Below are 21,698 nucleotides of genomic sequence, written 5' to 3' on the forward strand. Positions count from 1 at the left end.
ATTATCCTGTTCAAAGGATTTCACCAGAAATGGTCAAATACCTCGGAAACTATCCAAAAATTCTAAACTTTTTATGATGTCAATTGATAGTGCTATTCGTAAGCTTTCCATTGATATATATGTTGACCGGGAAGAAAGATCCTGGAAAGCGTATTGGCCAATGGAATTATCCTGTTCAAAGGATTTCACCAGAAATGGTCAAATACCTCGGAAACTATCCAAAAATTCTAAACTTTTTATGATGTCAATGGATAGTGCTATTCGTAAGCTTTCCATTGATATATATGTTGACCGGGAAGAAAGATCCTGGAAAGCGTATTGGCCAATGGAATTATCCTGTTCAAAGGATTTCACCAGAAATGGTCAAATACCTCGGAAACTATCCGAAAATTCTAAACTTTTTATGATGTCAATGGATAGTGCTATTCGTAAGCTTTCCATTGATATATATGTTGACCGGGAAGAAAGATCCTGGAAAGCGTATTGGCCAATGGAATTATCCTGTTCAAAGGATTTCACCAGAAATGGTCAAATACCTCGGAAACTATCCAAAAATTCTAAACTTTTTATGATGTCAATGGATAGTGCTATTCGTAAGCTTTCCATTGATATGTATGTTGACCCGGAAGAAAAATCCTGGAAGGCGTTGTGGGTTGAAAGTATGTCCTGCCACATACGATTGTGTTACAAGTTAATGGATGGTTCTAACCTTGCAGTCTTTGTAACAATAATTTATGATGATATGATAATTTATGTAGATATGGTTATTATTTTGCCGTTTTATATAAAAAATTAATATAAGTTAATATTTTTAAGGAAACAGCTATATTCGTTTGGCTCTGTTAACGTTAACAGAGCGCTGTTATTTTCTATGTTAAATTCGTGGTTTGTGTCTTCGCTAGTTAAATTCTGAATTTATCTTAACAGACCTGAAGTTTCAAAAACGCGAAATTGACATCTGATTCCAAACAAACTTGGCGCGTTTCAATATTTCTACCAGCACAAGGTTCGTTATAAAAATGGTGGAGATCGAACCATTCCTTCTGATATCTCTCCCACAAAGGCTCAAACTTTGAATAACCAAAACAAGCATAAAATCCACGCGAGCGCTATGAACTAGTTGAAATTTACATTCAACAGAAGAAGTCAATTGTGAAAACTCAACGTGCTTTTAAAACATTAAAAAATGTGAGAAGTGCGCCTTCTAAGAACACCATTAAGCGTTTAAACGAAAAATTTTCGACTGGTAAAGCTCTTTCTAATCCGAAGAGGCCATATAAAATTCGACCAAGGCGATCGGCCGAGAATATCGCTGCCGTACGAGTCAGTGTTAAGAGGTCCTCAAGAACGTCCCAAAAACGCCGTTCTCATCAGTTGGGCATGGCTCGGTCCACTTTACAACGGATTATTCGCATTGATTTGCATTTGTTCCCGTACAAAATTCAATTGACGCAAAGAATGTTGCCTGCGGACAAGACTCGTCGATTGGAATGGGCCCAAAGAGTCATCGAAATGGCCGAGGATGACGAGCAATTTTGGAACAAAATTATCATGTCCCATGAAGCCCATTTCACACTGAATGGGACCGTAAATAAGCAAAATTGCCGTTTTTACGCCACTGAAAATCCTCAGGAGATTCAAGAAGTGCCGCTTCATGACGAAAAAGTTACAGTTTGGTGCGGCGTTAGTGCGAAAACGGTCATTGTGCCGTTTTTCTTCCAAAATGAAAATGGCCATGCTGTTACCATCAATCAGGAGCGTTATCGCGACATGATGACCAGTTTTGTGATGACAATTATTCGTCGAAAGCGTATGAGGCAGTTCTGGTTTCAACAAGACGGCGCTCCACCGCACACAAGTCGCATAACAATCGATGTTCTGAAGAATTTGTTTCCCGGCCGTTTGATGTCGAAAAGTGGTGATTTGGACTGGCCACCGCGTTCGCCCGATTTGACGCCGCCTGACTTCATCTTGTGGGGATGTTTGAAGTCAAAGGTTTACGTTAACAAGCCAAGGACCGTAGAAGAGATCGAGGACAACATTCGTGAAGAAACAGCCGCTATTCCGGCCGAAATGTTGGCAAAAACGATGGAAAATGCAGCAAAAAGGGCACAATATGTCATCAACGCCAGAGACGGCCATTTGAGAGATATCATATTCAAAAATTGATGTAAACAAATCTACTTGCAACAAATTAAATGATTAACATTGCCAACCGCCAAATTTTTATTTTTTTCTTTGATTTAAAAAAAACATGGGTCCGTCGAATATGGGCAACCCTGTATATATATTGTTCATCCGATTTGTTATTTTTGACATTCGGGTAAATATATGAAAGACAGCTCAGAAATACCTCTTCCAAATTTTATCGAAATCGGTTAAGATATGGATATAGCTTCCACCAATTTGAAGTTGTTTGTGCAGCAAATATTGAATATTAGCCAAAATTGACACTACATTCAACGCCATCTATACTTCAATGACAATTTCGTCTTTGGTGGTTTTCTTTTCGACATGATATTATTGAGCACTAAAAGAATAGTCTTCTGGCGATAGAGAGTATATTTATTTATTTTTTTAATAATTGACTGCCCTCTAGATATGACTTCTTCCCATCTGAAAAAAATTGAAGTGTAGATGGCGTAACTGTACAATATAATACAATAGCACGGATTTATTGCAATTTTCGTTTGTTTGTACAAATTCATATTTTTTTCGAACAATTTTTATTTTTACTCTTAATTTGAGTAATTAAAAATTACACTTTCCTAGTCAACGGATACAAAGTAAAATAAAAAAAAAAATAGAATTCATCATAAACGGATTATGCTTATATAAAATATACAAATTTGGGTATTTACCCATTTCTCATATCCAGCAAAACTAATTATAAAAATACTTTCCGCATAGCAACTAAAAATTATTATTCTCCTTAAGTTCATTATACCCCAAAAAAACGCATAAGAAATCACGATTTTTAATTAAAAAAATTCTTAATAATTATTTTAATTGCGAAATATATTGAAAATCAATTTTTGCCCACATTGTGGCCTTGAACGATTATAAATACATTGTATAAGAATTCCCAGTGACGTTTATTGGTCTTCTTTTTCTTCTCCTTCTGGCAGTATCTCCATTTCCAAGCACTTCCATTTTTATCGAATTCCGCGAACTGCATTAATGTAGTGAATGATTTGCGATTGCTTTTGTGGCTGTAGATTTGTTTTTATTGCCTTGTGTTTAAATAACATAATATTCAATCAATTTTAATTTTCTTCAACGTTTCTCAGAAATCGTTGAGGGCTGTAATCAATGCCAGTTTTTGAAGAGGGAATGTTGTGTGGCGTTTTTTTTCCTCTATAAATGTCAGTCGCTGCAAAGAAGCTTTTGGAAAAATATTTATTATTAATTGGGAAATTACAGTTGTCTATTTTAATTAATTATTTAATTTTTGTCTTGGCATTTTTCCCAGCGTCCCAGAGAAACTGGGTTCATTATTACAAAGCCCAACTGTAGAATGAATATTAAGTTGGAGTAGTGAGTCATAGAATTTTAGAGTTCATTATCAGTTTTTTTTTTTTTGTGGGCACTAAGGTGGAGTAGTGAGCCATGGAATTGTATTAAAAATGCCTTTGCTTGGGCGCCACTTTACTTTCGACGATGGATTATAAACCGGATATTTTTTAGAAAAATGGAGCAACTGAGTTCATCACCTTTTTTTTGTGGCCACTAGGGTGGAGTAGTGAGCCATGGAATTTTTTCTAAGACGTCGTTGCTTGGGCGCCACTTTTATGAACCGGCTATTTTTTAGAAATATGGAGCAACTGAGTTCATTATCAGTTTTTTTTTTTGGAAACTATGGTTGAGTTGTGAGCCATGGATTTTTTTTTAAAGATGTCGTTGCTTGGGCGCCACTTTACTTTCGGCTATGGATTATAAACCGGATATTTTTTAGAACTATGAATCAACTGAGGCATCATCAGCTTTGTTTATGGACACTAGGGTGGAGTAGTGAACCACGGAATTGTTTCAAAGATGTCGTTGCTTGGGCGCCAGTTTACTTTCACCAAAAGATTATGATCCGGATATTTTTCAGAAATATTGATCAACTGAGTTTATCATCAGCTGTTGTATGGAAATATAGATCAGCATCATTAGCTTTTCTACAGGGATATATCTAGAAAATTAGGTCAGGTGTCCTCTGGTCAGATATCCCATGGAAAATCAGTTGATGGTATCATCGTAGATCAGCTAATGCCTTCATCAGCTCTTCGACGTCAGGTGATGTGTCATCTGCTCTGTAGCCCATGCTTCAGCTGTTCTAAAAGATATGGTTTCAGCTAATCCATCTTCAGCTAATTCATCTTGAAAATACCAGGAAGAGAGACAGACGGGAAGACCTTCTGGTGTTCTATAAGAAGACCATCCGGTCTTCTATAAGAAGACCTTCTGGTCTTCTATAAGAAGACCCTCTGGTCTTCTATAAGAAGACCATCCGGTCTTCTATAACAAGACCACCCGGTCTTCTAAAAAAAGACCTCTTGGTCTTCTAAAAGCGGACTTCCTAGTCTTCCAAAAGAAGACCTTTTGGTCTTCTATAAGAAGACTTTCTAGTCTTCTATAAGAAAATCTTCTGGTCTTCTATAAGAAGACTTTTTGATCTTCTAAAAGAAGACTTTCTGGTCTTCTAAAAGAAGGCCTTCTGGTCTTTTTAAAGAAGACCTTCTGGTCTTCTATAAGAAGACCTTCTGGTCTTCTATAAGAAGACCTTCTGGTCTTCTATAAGAAGACCTTCTGGTCTTCTATAAGAAGACCTTCTTGTCATCTATCAGAAGACCTTCTGGTCTTCTATAAGAAGACCTACTGGTCTTCTATAAGAAAACCTACTGGTCATGTATAAGGAGACCTTCTGGTCTTCTATAAGAAGACCTTCTGGTCTTCTATAAGAAGACCTTCTGGTTTTTTATAAGAAGACCTTCTGGTCTTCTATAAGAAGACACAAAGCCCTCCTGGTCTTCTATGAGACGAAGCCCTCCTGGTGTTCTAAAAGAAGACCTCCTGGTTTCCTAAAAAGGCCTCCTGGTTTCCTAAAAAGGCCTCCTGGTCTTCTAAAATAAGAACACCTGGCCATTTTAAAGAAGATGCATGGTCTTCTAATTAAACCTCCTGGCCTTCTATAAGAAGACCGCCCTGTCTTCTAAAAAAAGACCTCTTGGTCTTCTAAAAGAGGACTTCCTAGTCTTCTAAAATAAGACCTCATGGACTTCTAAAAGAAGACCTTCTGGTCTTCTATAAGACCTTCTGGTCTTCTATAAGAAGACCTTCTGGTCTTCTATAAGAAGACCTTATGGTCTTCTATGAGAAGACCTTCTGGTCTTCTGTAAGAAGACATTCTGATCTTCTATAAGAAGACATTCTGATTTTCTATAAGAAGACCATCTGGTCTTCTATGAGAAGACTTTCTAGTTTTTTTATTAGAAGATCTCCTGGTCTTCTATAAGAAAACCTTCTGGTATTCTATGAGAAGACCTTCTGGTTTTCTAAAAAAAAATTATTGAATGAAAGTAAAAAATGTCGGAAATAGCACCAAATTTTAGAATAAGTTTAGAGTTGTTCGAGTTGGTCAACATTGGCACGAATTATGACCTTCAAACGGACAATGAAACCGTCACACGCTGCCCGAATGTTGCTCTGTGGTATTTTGGCCCATTCCCGGCGAAACGCTTGCTTGAGGTAATCGACACTTTGGTATTTTTTAGTGCCAACCTTGCTTTCCAAAATACTCCAGATACAATAATCCAACCTTCTGGTCTTCTAGAGTAAGACCTCCTGGTCTTGTAAAATAAGACATCCTGGCCTTTTAAAAGAGGACCGACTTGTCTTTTTAAAGACGACCTCCTGGCTTTCTAAGCGAAGACCTTTTGGTCTTCTACAAAAAGTCCTCTGGTCTTCTATAAGAAGACCTTCAGTCTTCTATAAGAAGACCTTCAGTCTTCTATAAGAAGACCTCCAGTCATCCATAAGAAGACCTTCAGTCTTCTATAAGAAGATCTTTAGTCTTCTATAAGACGATCTTCTGGTCTTCTATAAGACGACCTTCTGGTCTTCTATAAGAAAACCTTCTGGTCTTCTATAAGGAGACCTCCTGGTTTTCTGAAAGAAGACCTCCTGAACTTCTAAAAGAAGACCTTCTGGTCTTCTAAAAGAAGACTCTTGGCCTTCAAAACAAGATATCCAAGTCTTCTATTAGACGAACCCCTTCCGGTCGTCTAAAAGATGACCTTCTAGTCGTCTATGAGGCGAAGCCCTTCTGGTCTTCTATGAGACGAATTTAAATATTTCAGGTTCAGTGGTGGCTCCATTGCTATATTTTTTTTCATTTTCTAGCCGGATTTAAAAAATATAGTTTATTTTTTTATTAAATAAACATTTCGTGCCTAATGAAATTGTTGTTGTTTTTGCCCAAATCCTCTGGAAATGAAATGAATTGTTAAAGACCCAGGCGATAAAAAAACGCCATTCAAAACGTTTTAGGTGAGTTGAACTTAACCGTGTGAATGACACCTTGTTTGGAAATGAATTTTTAAGAGGTTGAGAGAAAAAAAGGCAGCAAGACTCCTGTCGTTTGTGTGTGAATTTTGGGGAATTATTTTTTGTCCCCTCCTGGCTGCCGAATAACACAATAACAACAGCAGATTGTTGTTTGTTATTGGCACTCGCTGGCAGAGAGACATACAGACAGACAGCAAACCAACCAAGCAGATAAACAAATAGACGGACAGACAGACGGAGAGAGAAAGAAGAGACATTTGATGAGGTGCTGCTGCTGGTGCTTTTGTTCAATTGTACATTCGCCGGCTGAGTTGTAGTTATAGTTCCAGCTTTAGTTTTTTTTGTATTTTTTTTTTTTTTTTGAAAATGGATTTACTTGCCATTATTGTCGCCGTAGCTGCTTTTTTTTTTTTGGAGTGTGTGTGTGAGCACTTTTCTCTTTGTTGGCAATTTAGCTTTTCAGCATTTCACGCTTTTTCCTCCGGTTTGTACATTTTTTTTTTGTTCAAAATTGGCACCGAGTGCAGTATTATTTTTGTGGTTCATTAACCTTTTTTTTTTGCCAAAAAAAAAAAAGGAAGAAAGTGCAGAGAAGAGAAAAAGTGGCCGACGTGAATGGCATATCAAATCATGGCATTAAATTAATCACGCTTGTTGTTGGTGCCATGACAACGACGCCATTAAAGGTTAATTTTTTGCTGCGAAACGTTTGAATTGTCATTCACAAGAAATATGAGTTCATCGAAAGCCATGAAAGAAAGTGCAAAACAATTGCGATGTGGTTTTTTATTGAGTCGGATTTTTTTTTCTCCGAAAATTCAATGGAATGCAATTGCATACGATTGTTGAAACTTAAACCAAAAAGGTTTTAATTGAGAATAAAGCGGAATATTTTGAGGACAATGCAATTTTTTACTTTAAATATTGATATTGGGAACCGAATTCATATCTCTTGGATCCTTGGACCAATACAAGTTCGAGAAGTCTAGTATATTCATTCTGTCGGATTTATGTAACAGTAGACCTTCCGAAGATTTACTACACACGTTTACAGCACCTTATATCAAGTGATGACTTTCAGAACTCCTTCCTAAAAAAAATTTACGAAGCTCTTCCATTAACAGGACACCATCCCTAGACATACATGGAGAGATAAAAAACTGCAACAAAGTCAAACGCCATAATTTTTATATTTTATTGAATGAAAGCAAAAATGTCGGAAATAGCATCAAATTTTAGATTAAGTTTAGACTTGTGCGAATTGGTCACCTTTGGCACCAGTTATGGCCTTGAAACGGCCAATGAAACAATCACACGCTGCCCGAAAGTTGCTCTGCGGTATTTTGGCCCATTCCCGGCCAAGCGCCTGCTTGAGGTTATCGACACTTTGGTATTTTTTAATGCCAACTTTGCTTTCCAAAGTACCTCAGACACAATAGTCCAACGGATTGGTATGTGGAGATTTTGGTGGCCATTGGGCGCTGTAAATGAAGCGAGGAAACTCATCTTGTAACCATTCATTGTTGGCGCGTGCTGAGTGCGATGGTGCTGAGTCCTGTTGGAATGTCCAAGGTCTGGGGGACGTAAGGATTCTATGGACAAAATATTACCCGAAGGTCTTTTTTTCATAACAGACGGCAATTCTTCAGGAGACCTTCTGATATATTCCGAATATCTTCTCTAGACTGATGATTTCTTTTCAAGAAAAAAGTATTTCCTCAAGCTTTCCATCAACATTAAACCATCTCGAGGTCTCCTAAGCAGACTATCTAATGGTCTTGTATGGATAGAATGCTTCCTGAAGGATTCTCAGGGAAAATATTCCCTGAAGTTCGTATCTTTATAAGATAATAGACCGCAGATCTTCAGGAGGCCTTATTAAAACTTCTATAAAAAGGAAGACCTTCGAAAGTCTCCTATAGACTGATGATGAATTTATATAAGGCTTTAAGAAGCTTCTCCAGTTCAAGCAAAACTTTTGAAAGTTTTCTATAAACGGAAGACTTTCTTCATGCCTTCTATGGATAAGAGACCCACTTAGGTGGGTAGTTAGGTCGTAGTTAGGTCGTAGTTAGAAGAACCTCTTCTTTATAGAAAGAAGACTTTCTTCAAAACTACTATTAACTGAAGCCCCTCCTCAGGTCTTCTTTGAAGGTTTTCTATAAACGGAAGTCCTTCTTCATGCGTTCCATGGGTATGATGCCCACTTCAGGTGCTCTATAAGTAGAAGAACCTTCTTCTTTATAGAAAGAAGACTTTCTTCAAAACTTCTGTTAACTGAAGCCCCTCCTGAGGTATTCTTTGAAGGTTTGCTATAAACGGAAGTCCTTCTTCATGCTTTCTATGGGCATGATACCGACTTCAGCTCCTCTATTAGTAGAAGAACCCCTTCAGGTCTTTATAGAAAGAAGGCTTTCTTCAGGACTTCTATAGACTGAAGTCCCTCCCTCCACTTTACTCCATTATAAGCAGAAGAACCTCTTCAGGTCTTTATAGAAAGAAGACTTTCTTCAGGACTTCTATAGACTGAAGTCCCTCCCTCCTTCTGTAGACTGAAGTCCCTCCCTTCTTCTTTAGACTGAAGTCCTCCTCTTCTATAGAAAAAAACACCTCCTAAATGGCTTCTACAGACAGACGACTCTCTTCGTATCTCCTATAGAAAGAAGATATTCTGAATGTATTCTGTAGAAAGAAGACCCTTTACATGTCTTCTATAGACAGAAGAGCCCCTTCAGGTCTTCTGTAGATACGAGACTTTCTTCTTATCCACATATCCACTTTAGGTCTTTAATAGTCAGAAGACCTTCTTCCGATCTTTAATAGTCAGAAGACCTTCTTCAGGTCCTCTATAGACAGAAACCCTCTTCAGGTCCCTATACATTTCATCAGGTCTTCTATAGACGGAAAACCCTCTTCAGGTCCCTATAGAAAGAAGACCTTCTTCGGATGTGCTAAAGGCTAAAGACCTTCAGAAGGGATTCTAATGACAGAAGACCATCATCAGGTCTTCTATAGGCGGAGAACCTCCATTAGATATTCTGTAGGCCGAAGACCGTCTAATATCCTCTATAGACAAAATCTTCTCTTCAGATCTTTCGAAGATTTTTCTGTGAAAATTAAAGCTTCTGAAGGACTTTATAAACTGAATACCTGCTTAAGGTCTTATATAGACAGAAGACTTGTTTCAGGTCTTCTGTGAACAATAGATTTTCCAAAGTCTTCTATGGATAGAGGATCTTCAGAAGGTCCTCTTAGAGGTTTTCTATAGACGAAAGACCCTATTCAGGTCTTCTTAAGGCAGAAGGTATTTTTCGGGCTTTCTTTAGGCAAAAGAGCTTCTTCAGGTCTTCTTGTGACAGAAGACCTTTTATATGTCTGCTATAGACTGAAGACCTGCCAACAGTTTTCTATAGACAATAGACCTTCCGAGGATCTTCTACAGACTTTGTTCCTTATAAATATAGAGAGAAGGCTGTTCGAAGATTTTTTGTAGAAAAAAGTCCTTCTGGAGGACTTCCAAAGAAAGAAGACCTTCGGATCTGTTTTTTAGGCAGAGAGAGACTAAAGACCTTTCAAAAGATTTCTGCATACAAAAGAACTTTTGAAGATCTTCTCTAAACAGATAAATATTCGATAGTTTTCTATAAGAGTAAGGCCTCTGTAGATGTTTTGAGGCACTTCAAATTCTAAAGTATTTCTATAAGGAGAATACTTTCAGAAGAATATTGGAATCTATTGCAAAAACATAGGATATTCTAAAACTCTTCTATAAAAAGAAGACCGAAGGCAGAACCAAAAGGCCGAGTGAAGGTCCTGTAGAGCCAAAGCACATTTCCAAGGTATTTTAGGCCTTGAAAGTATGCTAGACAGAAGACCTTTTGGGAGATCTTCTAATATTGGCAGATCCATTGATGCTAACTTTAGTCTAGAAAGTCTTGGATAATTTTTAAAAGAAATCCACGCCGCTATTGTCCTTGGGAAAATGATAAAAGATTTCTGAAAAATCCACGCCTTGGGGCTTAGGATGATAATGAAACTTTTCTTGTTAAAATTCGTAAAAAAGCCCCTGCCTATGGCCCTTAGGAACGTAATAAATAAATTCTTAAAAAAGTCATGCCTAATGGCCTGAAGTTGGTGTTGAAAAAATTCTTGAAAATTCAGACCCATTGGCCAAGTCTATAGGCCTTAGAAAACTTCGTAACAAATCCAAGCTATTGGCATTGCGAAGATAATACAAAAATTCCTATGACCTTAGGAAGATAATGAAACATTTCTTAAGAAATCCCATCCTATTGACAGGACTATTGACTTCTTAAGAGACTTGAAGATGGTCTTGAAATTAGCCTCAGAAAGATAATAACAATTTCTCAAGAATTCACGTCTATTGACTTAAAGATGGCCTCGATTTTTTTTTATTAATCCACGCTTATTGGTCTTGTGAAGATGATAGAAATTCCTCAAAAATCCTCCGTTATTGCCCGAATTATGAAACCTCCACGTATATTGTTCCTAGAATGTGATCACAAATTCTATGATTATTGACCTAAAGATGGTCCTGAAATACATTTTTTTTAAATTCGCCGCGTCTACTGGCCTGAGCGGAAGATGGTCTAAAAAAAATTATCTCCTATAAACCCGAAGATAACCTTCGAAAAAAAAATCTTAAGACGTTAACTCCTATCGGCCTAAAGGTGGTCAATAGGTCTCTTGGTCTAAATGTTAACGTGGAAAATCTACGCCTATTGAGATGGTCTAAAAATATCAGGTATACAAGACTTTTGAAGGTCTTATAAGTCCTAAGCTCCTTTCAAGAGATGACCACCCATCGGAGGTTCTGAAACTTTTCTTCTAAACATAATACTTTCCCGTGAATGAACCTTTACCTCCTACTGCCAAAATGAGCCCACAGTTGCTTTTCTGGAAGTTTTCATTGGCGGAAGGCCTACCAAAGCTTTCCCTTTTTATCTTCACACTCTAGCATAGAGTTCTTAAATCGACCACTTTGCTGTCCCACTTATTTAATCTCATTCCTATTTCTTGATGTTGTTTTTGCTATTATTGTTGTTGTTGTTGTTATATAAAATAAATATTTATTAGCTTCTTATGCTTTAACTCAACTCCCACTGATGCCTACTGCCGTTTGGTGCTTCATTGTCGTTTTTATTTCTATGTCGGATTTTTTTATTATTTGCGGAAATGGATTATTTGAAAGCGGCAATACGATATCAGTGTTTGCCTATTCATCACAGCAGCAAAAAAAAAAAAACAGCAACACAAGAAACAGCCATTGGAGTACAGCTCTACAAAAGAAAATAAATTTACTTAACTTGTATGCCGTTAGCGTTTCTGGTGTTAAAGACGTTGTCTGATAAAGCCAAAAAAAAAAAAAAGAGGTCCGCCTCTGTTTGCCATTTGCCATGGTGATGACGTCTCAGGTCGTCAAAGATAATTTGGATTTTGACTAATTTATATGCTCAGCGGTATTTGGGCATTTTCGAGGCGGTTTGTTTGGCAAACAAAATGGCAAATTTCGTGGGAAAAAAATTCGAAGACAAATTTCAAGTTGATAATGATTTTATGCAAAAAAAAAAAAATATTTTAATGGCAAAGAAAGGTTTGGAGGCTCTTGAAGAAATAACTCCTTAATATTCAATGGCTTTTGGTGAAAAGTTGGTCTTTCAAAAATTCTGTAAAAATCCATGGCTTTGTAGCTGAGGATAGACTTGGAAAAAATCCTAAAACTCCCACGCCTGTGTAACTGAGAATGGTCGTTTGAAAAATTCTTAAAAATCCAAGCCTCTGTAGCTTTGGATGGTCGTTTGAAACATTTTTAAAAAATTCAAGCCTCTGTAGCTGAGTATGGTCTTTGAAAAATTCTGTAATAATCCACGCCTCTGTAGCTGAGGATAGACTTTTAAAAAATCATAAAAAACCCACGCCTCTGTAGCTGAGGATAGACTTTTAAAAAATCATAAAAAACCCACGCCTCTGTAGCTGAGGATAAACTTTTAAAAAATCATAAAAAACCCACGCCTCTGTAGCTGAGGATAGACTTTTAAAAAATCATAAAAAACCCACGCCTCTGTAGCTGAGGATGGTTGTTTGAAAAATTCTTTAAAAATCCACGCCTCTGTAGCTGAGGATGGTTGTTTGAAAAATTCTTTAAAAATCCACGCCTCTGTAGCTGAGGATGGTTGTTTGAAAAATTCTTAAAAATTCCACGCCTCTGTAGCTGAGGATGGTTGTTTGAAAAATTCTTAAAAATTCCACGCCTCTGTATCTGAAGAGGGTCGTTTGAAAAATTCTTAAAAAATCTACGCCTCTGTAGCTGAGGATGGTTGTTTGAAAAATTCGTTTAAAAATCCACGCCTCTGTAGCTGAAGGATGGTTGTTTGAAAAATTCTTTAAAAATCCACGCCTCTGTAGCTGAAGGATGGTCGTTTGAAAATTTCTTAAAAAATCCACGCCTCTATAGCTGAAGATGGTCGTTTGAAAAATTCTTAAAAAATCCACGCCTCTGTAGCTGAAGGATGGTTGTTTGAAAAATTCTTTAAAAGTCCACGCCTCTGTAGCTGAAGGATGGTTGTTTGAAAAATTCGTTTAAAAATCCACGCCTCTGTAGCTGAAGGATGGTTGTTTGAAAAATTCTTTAAAAAAATCCACTCATCTGTAGCTGTGGATGGTATTTGAAAAATTCTTTAAAATTCCACGCCTCTGTAGCTGAGGATGGTCTTTGAGTTTGAATTTGAATTTAAGTTTCTTATCTTAAATGTTGTCCTAAAGAATTCGTAAAAAAAAATTTAAAATATATTTTTGTGATTTTTTGTTTCACAAAAGTGACCTAAATCAATGTAAATGTTGTTATATGTCGCCCGCCGATGCGCATTTGAAAAGGTCTTGCTTGCTTTTATTAAAAAAACGTATTTCCCTGATAACCTTGGCTATTATCACAAAAAACAAAAAATGCCAACCCATAATAATTTCGCCCCTGAAACGTAAGTTGAGTTTAGAAGCCGTCCCTCCACACATTCCATTCCAAAGTCAAACTGATACTGATAAGCTAAATATTTTCTTTTTGCAGCATTCGAATTGAAAAAAAACATAAAAAACTTTAAATAGATTTCAAATTCTCCAGAAAAAGAAACTGATAACTGCCAAAAGCCGAACACGAATTTATTTAAAAAAAAAAATTAAAAAACCCAAAAAAAATATTATTTATATACAAAAATCCCTGCAACAATGTTGAGCAACATTGTGTCTAAACATATGATCTAAAAGAGAAAAATATTAAAAAAAAATTGCAGAAAAATAACTTCAAATAAAAATTATCCAAATAAATCCCACCCCCCCTTTAAAACACCCACAAACAAAAAATCCGCGGATATGGTGCGCATGAATGTAGCTGCTAACAACGAACAAACACAAACATCCCAGCAACATATCCCTAAACAAAATTGTGATACAGCAACATCAACAAGTTTAAGCGACAATGTTGCCAATGCCACTGTCTTGAACAGCTCAACATCATCAACGTGTTCGTCATCTTCATCATCAGCATCTTCATCGTCGGCCTGTTCCACATCATCGGCGTGTTCCGTTTCATCGGTCTCGGCCGCCTCAACACCTTCAACAGCCTCCGCATTAGAGCCTCTAAGCTCAAGTGATGATATAGTAATGGTAGTGCCACAACCAGTTACACCAGCAACAGTCTCACCACAACATCAGCAACAACAAATAACATCCGTGCCCCATCATTATGCCCACATACAACATGTCATGACTGCAGGTGGCGGGGGACAACTCTTGACACAGGCACCCTCACCCGGTCCGCCCCCAACAATGCAGCATCAATCTCAGCTTTCACCCACAGACACGGGGTCAAACCCCTCGCTGCCAGCCACACCGCCCCTAATGCATCAGACACCTACGCCGCCACAGGGGGCCCAGATTCTACCCTGTGCCGTACATCATCCGCAACAGCATCAGCAACAAATGGCCTTGGTGGCAGCAATGCAGGCTCACATGGCTGCCGGTGGGCCAATGGCACCGCCGCCACCACCACCCCATCTACATCACCATCATCATCACCACCATGTGGGACCGCCCCCGATGCAACATCATGGTCCACCCCATGGCCCTTTGCCACCGGGCTCGGCACCACCACCACCCCAATCGGCTCCACCCTGCTCCCAGGCAATGGAAAACGGCCACGGTGGCTTGTCGCCCAGTGGCTCGACGGCCAGTTCGGTTAGTTCGAATGGCAATAGCGTTGGCAGTGGTGGTAATGGTGGGGGTAATGTTGTTGCCGCCGCTCCACCACCACCGCCTGCGGGCCCTGTTTACATTCAATATCATGGGGAATTCTTCCCCACGGAATACTACATTGCACCGCATCCCCACGAGGGCATTTGCCCCCAGCATCATCCACATCACCATCAGGCAATATGTGCCATACCAGCGGATTATGGTGAGTTAATATTTTTTTAATCTATTAAATTTGAGAAAAAAAAAATAAGAAAAAATACAAAAAGTTGCCTCAACGAGTTTCTTGAAAATTTTACATCAATTCTCTGAAAACTCTGGAAAAATTAATGCAATTTTTACCAGAAAATGGTTTTTAAAAAATCTTTAAAAAGTCACGCCACTTCAACTGAAAAAAATTCTTAAGAAATCGACGACTTTTCAACTAATGATGGTCTTTGGAAAATTCTTAAAAAATCCACGTCTATTCAATGGTCGTTTGAAAAATTCTTAAAAAGTCCACGCCTCTGCAACTGAGGAGGATCTTTGAAAAATTTATAAAATATCCACGCCTATTGGCTTGAAGGTGGTCGTTTGAAAAATTTATAAAATATCCACGCCTATTGGCTTGAAGGTGGTCGTTTGAAAAATTTATAAAATATCCACGCCTATTGGCTTGAAGGTGGTCGTTTGAAAAATTCTTAAAAAGTCCACGCCTCTGCAACTGAGGAGGGTCTTTGAAAAATTCTTAAAAAATCCAAATTCTTGAAAAATTTATAAAATATCCACGCCTATTGCCTTGAAGGTGGTCGTTTGAAAAATTCTTAAAAAATCCAAATTCTTGAAAATTTATAAAATATCCACGCCTATTGCCTTGAAGGTGGTCGTTTGAAAAATTCTTAAAAAATCCAAATTCTTGAAAAATTTATAAAATATCCACGCCTACTGCCTTGAAGGTGGTCGTTTGAAAAATTCTTAAAAAAAATCCACGCCTACTGCCTTGAAGGTGGTCGTTTGAAAAATTCTTAAAAAAAATCCACGCCTCTGCAACTTAGGAGGGTCTTTGAGAAATTCTTAAAAAATCCACGCCTCTGCAACTTAGGAGGGTCTTTGAGAAATTCTTAAAAAAAATCCACGCCTCTGCAACTTAGGAGGGTCTTTGAGAAATTCTTAAAAAATCCACGCCTCTGCAACTTAGGAGGGTCTTTGAGAAATTCTTAAAAAATCCACGCCTCTGCAACTTAGGAGGGTCTTTGAGAAATTCTTAAAAAAAATCCACGCCTCTGCAACTTAGGAGGGTCTTTGAGAAATTCTTAAAAAATCCACGCCTCTGCAACTTAGGAGGGTCTTTGAGAAATTCTTAAAAAATCCACGCCTCTGCAACTTAGGAGGGTCTTTGAGAAATTCTTAAAAAATCCACGCCTCTGTAAATTAGGAGGGTCTTTGAGAAATTCTTAAAAAATCCACGCCTCTGCAACTGAGGAGGGTCTTTGAAAAATTCTTAAAAAATCCACGCCTCTGTAGCTGTGGATTGTCGTTTGAAAAATTCTTAAAAATCCACGCCTCTGTAGCTGAGGAAAGTCGTTTCAAAAATTCTTAAAAATCCACGCCTCTGTAGCTGAGGATAGTCGTTTCAAAAATTCTTAAAAATCCACGCCTCTGTAGCTGAAGATAGTCGTTTCAAAAATTCTTAAAAATCCACGCCTCTGTAGCTGAGGATAGTCGTTTCAAAAATTCTTAAAAATCCACGCCTCTGTAGCTGAAAATGGTCTTTGAAAAATTCTTAAAAATAAAATTATCGCGGAAAAAAATTATTCAAACAAATCCAAGCTTAAGGCTTGGATGGTCCTAGAAAAAAAATTATTTTAAGAATCGACGTTTAGACGATTAAGGCTTGGCTGGTCCTTGAAAAAAATTATTTAAAAAATCCACGTTTAAGGCTTGGAAGGTCCTGGGAAAAATTTATTTAAAAAATCCACGTTTAAGGCTTGGATGGTCTTTGAAAAATTTATTTAAAAAATCCACGTTTAAGGCTTGGCCTTGAAATAATTTATTTAAAAAATCCACGTTTAAGGCTTGGCCTTGAAATAATTTATTTAAAAAATCCACGTTTAAGGCTTGGCCTTGAAATAATTTATTTAAAAAATCCACGTTTAAGGCTTGGAAGGTCCTGGGAAAAATTTATTTAAAAAATCCACGTTTAAGGCTTGGAAGGTCCTTGAACAAATTTATTTAAAAAATCCAGGGTTATGGCTTGGATAGTCGTTGAAAAAATTTATTTAAAAAATCCAAGATCAAGGCTTGGATGGTCCATGAAAAAACTTATTTAAAAAATCCACGTTTAAGGCTTAGATGGTCCTTGAATAAAAATATTTAAAAAATCCACGTTTATATTTCGGATAGTTCCTCTATTTTCAATAACTAAAATGCTTAGCATTACAATGTAATTTATCTGGTCTTAAAAGAAACACTTTGTTTTTGTAAAATGTTATCCCCCATGTCATTCGTCCTTAAGAACTTCAATTAATTTTAGCGATTCAACAACAATGTATTCACTTTGTTGTTTTATCCTTTTTTTGGAAGGGCGACTCAAATTGTTTTTCCTTTTCAACATTTTTACCCTTGAAAAGTGGTATGCTAAACAAAAAAGCTGTTGAGGGATCGAAAACCTCCTCCTGATACCCTAGTCCAATGGCAAATTAATGCGATTAGCAGATTTGTATGTTATATCATCGGGGCGATTAAACGAAGTGCCTGTCTGTCTTCCTGCCTGACAGCAAGGCTGCCAGCAACAACAAAGTATTAATGAGTCTTTTAATGTCGTTTTAGGTTTTAATTCCAGGACTTAACTTTAAGAAGCAGGTCTACATATCTACAAAGAAAAATGGTAGAAAGAAAGGCAGTTAAATATTTCGGCACCTTTTAAATAGGAAACTCAGCCAGCCAAATGCTTCGGCATATTGCTTTAATTTTTTACAACTGGTTGGGATAGCTCTTAGTCACACTTGTTGTTAATGGTAGAGACGGTAGTAATTCAGTTAACACCCTTCCCCACCACAACCACCATTACCAGTAGCTAAGTTGGCAGTAGCAGTGGAGTAACTACCACAGACAGTATACTGTCTATAGTTATGCGCCACACCTTCCTTTCCTCCCCCTCCCTCTTACTTAGACGCAAAACTAAGTAAATTGCCACCTCCATTTTGCCACAGCATAAAATGATTAATTGTTCTCGCCTTGTATGGGGTTCGGCCAAAAGATATATTAACTTGAATGCGTTCCTACTAGCCAGCCGCCCGGATGGTTGAAAGAAAACAAAATTAGAAATATGTCTGTTTTCTCTGTTGCGGATTTTTTTTATATTTCGTTTTTGCCATGGGTGTTCTGCTAATGATGTTTGTGAGACTGAGGGTTTTCTCTGAGCAGACGATGGCCAACTGTTACGGAAATTCACCATAACTTTATGTTTGAATCAACGTCTGTCTATTCGGCTTTTTAGTTAGTTTTCTATTGTTCGGAGGATTGTTTAAGCCATTCATTCATTTATTTTCTTTTGAACTTCCGTTTGAAGGTCACAACTATGGAGATATTTAAGAAATGGAAAAAATAACTTAGACGAGTTCAATTCTCAACTTTAAAAGTAGATTTTTTTGATAAATTTTTAAGGTATTTTATTGGATTTTTTAAGAATTTTTCAAACGACCATCCTCAGCTACAGAGGCGTGGATTTTTTAGCGAATTTTTCAAACGACCATCCTCAGCTACAGAGGCGTGGATTTTTTAACGAATTTTTCAAACGACCAACCTCAGCTACAGAGGCGTGGATTTTTTAAGAATTTTTCAAACGAACATCCTCAGCCACAGAGGCGTTGATTTTTTAACGAATTTTTCAAACGACCATCCTCAGCTACAGAGGCGTGGATTTTTTAACGATTTTTTCAAACGACCATCCTCAGCTACAGAGGCGTGGATTTTTTAAGAATTTTTCAAACGAACATCCTCAGCCACAGAGGCGTTGATTTTTTAACGAATTTTTCAAACGACCATCCTCAGCTACAGAGGCGTGGATTTTTTAACGATTTTTTCAAACGACCATCCTCAGCTACAGAGGCGTGGATTTTTTAACGATTTTTTCAAACGACCATCCTCAGCTACAGAGGCGTGGATTTTTTAAGAATTTTTCAAACGACCTTCTTTAAGAATTTTTCAAACTAACGTCCTCAGCTACAGAGGCGTGGATTTTTTAAGAATTTTTCAAACGACCTTCTTTAAGAATTTTTCAAACTAACGTCCTCAGCTACAGAGGCGTGGATTTTTTAAGAATTTTTCAAACGACCATCCTCAGCTACAGAGGCGTGGATTTTTTAAGAATTTTTCAAACGAACATCCTCAGCCACAGAGGCGTTGATTTTTTAACGAATTTTTCAAACGACCATCCTCAGCTACAGAGGCGTGGATTTTTTAACGATTTTTTCAAACGACCATCCTCAGCTACAGAGGCGTGGATTTTTTAACGATTTTTTCAAACGACCATCCTCAGCTACAGAGGCGTGGATTTTTTAAGAATTTTTCAAACCACCATCCTCAGCTGCAGAGGCGTGGATTTTTTTAAGAATTTTTCAAACGACCATTCTTCAGCCACAGAGGCGTGGATTTTTTTAAGAATTTTTCAAACGACCATTCTTCAGTCACAGAGGCGTGGATTTTTTAAGAATTTTTCAAACGACCATCTTCTGTTGAAGAGGTGTGGATTTTTTAAGAATTTTTCAAACGACCATACTCAGCTACAGAGGCATGGATTTTTTAAGAATTTTTCAAACGACCATCCTCAGCTACAGAGGCGTGGATTTTTAAGAATTTTTCAAACGACCATTCTCAGCTATTAAAATTCTCGTTAAAATCACCAGAACTTCACAATCTGGTTTAATTACGCATTTTATTGATGACAACGGTGAAAACATTAGCCATGGATTAACACGACAAGGAGGGAGACCAAAAAAAAATAATGGGGATTTGCCATGACAACATTTGCATTACTCGAAGGAGAAAAAAAAAGAAAAACAACTCAAAATACCAAAATATTTTCCATTGTCCTTTTTTCAATTTCTTCTCCCCATCCTTGTCCTACCACCGACTAACACATGTCGGTACATTTTGGCAATCTTAAAACGCAATTCCCCAAAAAAAGAGCAACATGACGAGGATACAAACATCTGAAAAACTACAACTAAGGACATGAGCCAGATATCCTTGAAACAGTTAAAGAGAGTTTGGGTTTTCTGGGATATTTTTAAGCTGAAAAGTAACTTAACGAAATGACAGAGCCAGGCTGAAGAAGATATTATCCGCCTACTAAGGCAAACATATTAACACATATTCATATTTACATACACATACCCATTTGAAAGCTGACAACATCCTAAAAATCTCAACGGAAGGAAATGAAATGATTACAACAAAACCAATATCATTTTACATGTGTATCTCATGGCAGATATGGAGATGTTCGGAAGAGAGGGAGAGATAGCTAAAATGCTAGGGTAAATGATAATAGCTTTTACAACTCTTTCATGGGCGTTTAGTACCTCTACAAATCTATTCGTTTGGGCTACATGAGTCCTTAGCCAGCCAGCCAGCTAAGTACGAAAAATGATGCTGCGGAAAAATGATTTCACTATTAGAACTATAATGTGGTTTGGTGGACCGAAGTATTCCCATTTCACCTACACTTAAATGCATAAATTTAGCTGCCTCTTTTTCGGAATTCGGAATTGTCCTGCTTCAAATTCCCTCTTTTTACATTGTTACAAATAGGTTGTACCATGGCATTGTAAGCGAGTCCTAGTCATGTTCTCTGTGTGTAGTAGTAGGGGGGAAATTTATGGAATTGCCATAACTACAATTTTCCTTTTTCGTAGAAAATGCTGTCATTATTCAAAAGATGCAGCTGCGTATTTTTTGGAGCCCTACGAGTTGTTAAGTGCCTAAATGTTGACTGTTTTATGGCCAACGAGAATTGTGGAATATCCTAGCTAATTATGTGTGATGGCAACTATTCAGATGAGCAAATAGATGGAGGAAAGGGAAGGAAAAGGATGAAAAAGTAGGAAAAAGAAAAAAATATGCCAGAATAGCTCTCCCATAAATGGGAACCTGGTTAAAGGTATGAAAGAAAATATCTTAAAGACATTAAAAAAGAAGACAGTAGACATCCAAATTTTCTGTATAAAACCATATGTAAACCCTAGAAACCAACTATGACCTCAATATCAAATTTCAGAATTTCAGCTCTCCCCCTTCACTTAATACCGTATTTAGTAACATTTAGTACGCATATCCAAAAATATGCAGCCTAAACACCCACAGTAATCCATTTAGTATTTTTTTGTACTACTTTCCAAAAACACCTCCGTATCTCAACTCCAGATCCCAGCAAAGACCTCAATATTTATTTTCGGGATTCCAGGACTATCCCTTCACCAAATACCCAATTTAGTACCATTTAGTACTTTCGAACAATAATGGTACACATTTACAAAATCACCTCCATTTTAACCACAGAAATCAACATTGACATCTATACCAATAGATACCACAGCATTAAGAGTCGATATTCCAGCGGTATTCACCCAAGACCTATTTTAGTATTATTTAGTACTTTTCGTACCAATATCAAACCAACACCAAATCTCAAACACAGATACCATTAGTAATCCAAATATCAAATACAGATCTTTTAAGAAGATAGAATAAATCAAACCTATCCTTCGGGTACCTTCGCTACAAGGGGTCAACTTTTTTAATAATTATGTATATGTTGGTCCTTGGAAAAAATATTTTTTAAAAAATCCACGCCTCGTATGGTCCTTGGAAAAAATATTTTTTAAAAAATCCACGCCTCGTAT

The 21,698-nt window shown here is 37.3% G+C and overlaps 1 protein-coding gene across 2 annotated transcripts in view; it reads left to right on the top strand.

Moving 5' to 3' along the window:
- Positions 1-21,698, top strand: part of LOC101897758 (fibronectin type-III domain-containing protein 3a) — a 660,976-nt gene that overhangs the window by 341,083 nt on the left and 298,195 nt on the right. Inside the window, exon 4 of one of the 2 annotated variants that reach the window (XM_059125594.1) lies at positions 13,634-15,019. The exons of the other annotated variant lie outside the window; for it this stretch is intronic. Within the exon in view, the coding sequence (XP_058981577.1) occupies positions 13,936-15,019 (1,084 nt within the window). The 5' untranslated portion in view covers positions 13,634-13,935. The remainder of the gene's footprint in view (positions 1-13,633; positions 15,020-21,698) is intronic. 2 annotated transcript variants of the gene reach the window in all.

This window comes from Musca domestica, unplaced genomic scaffold, assembly GCF_030504385.1.
Source record: "Musca domestica strain aabys unplaced genomic scaffold, Musca_domestica.polishedcontigs.V.1.1 34, whole genome shotgun sequence".
Lineage (NCBI taxonomy): Eukaryota > Metazoa > Arthropoda > Insecta > Diptera > Muscidae > Musca > Musca domestica.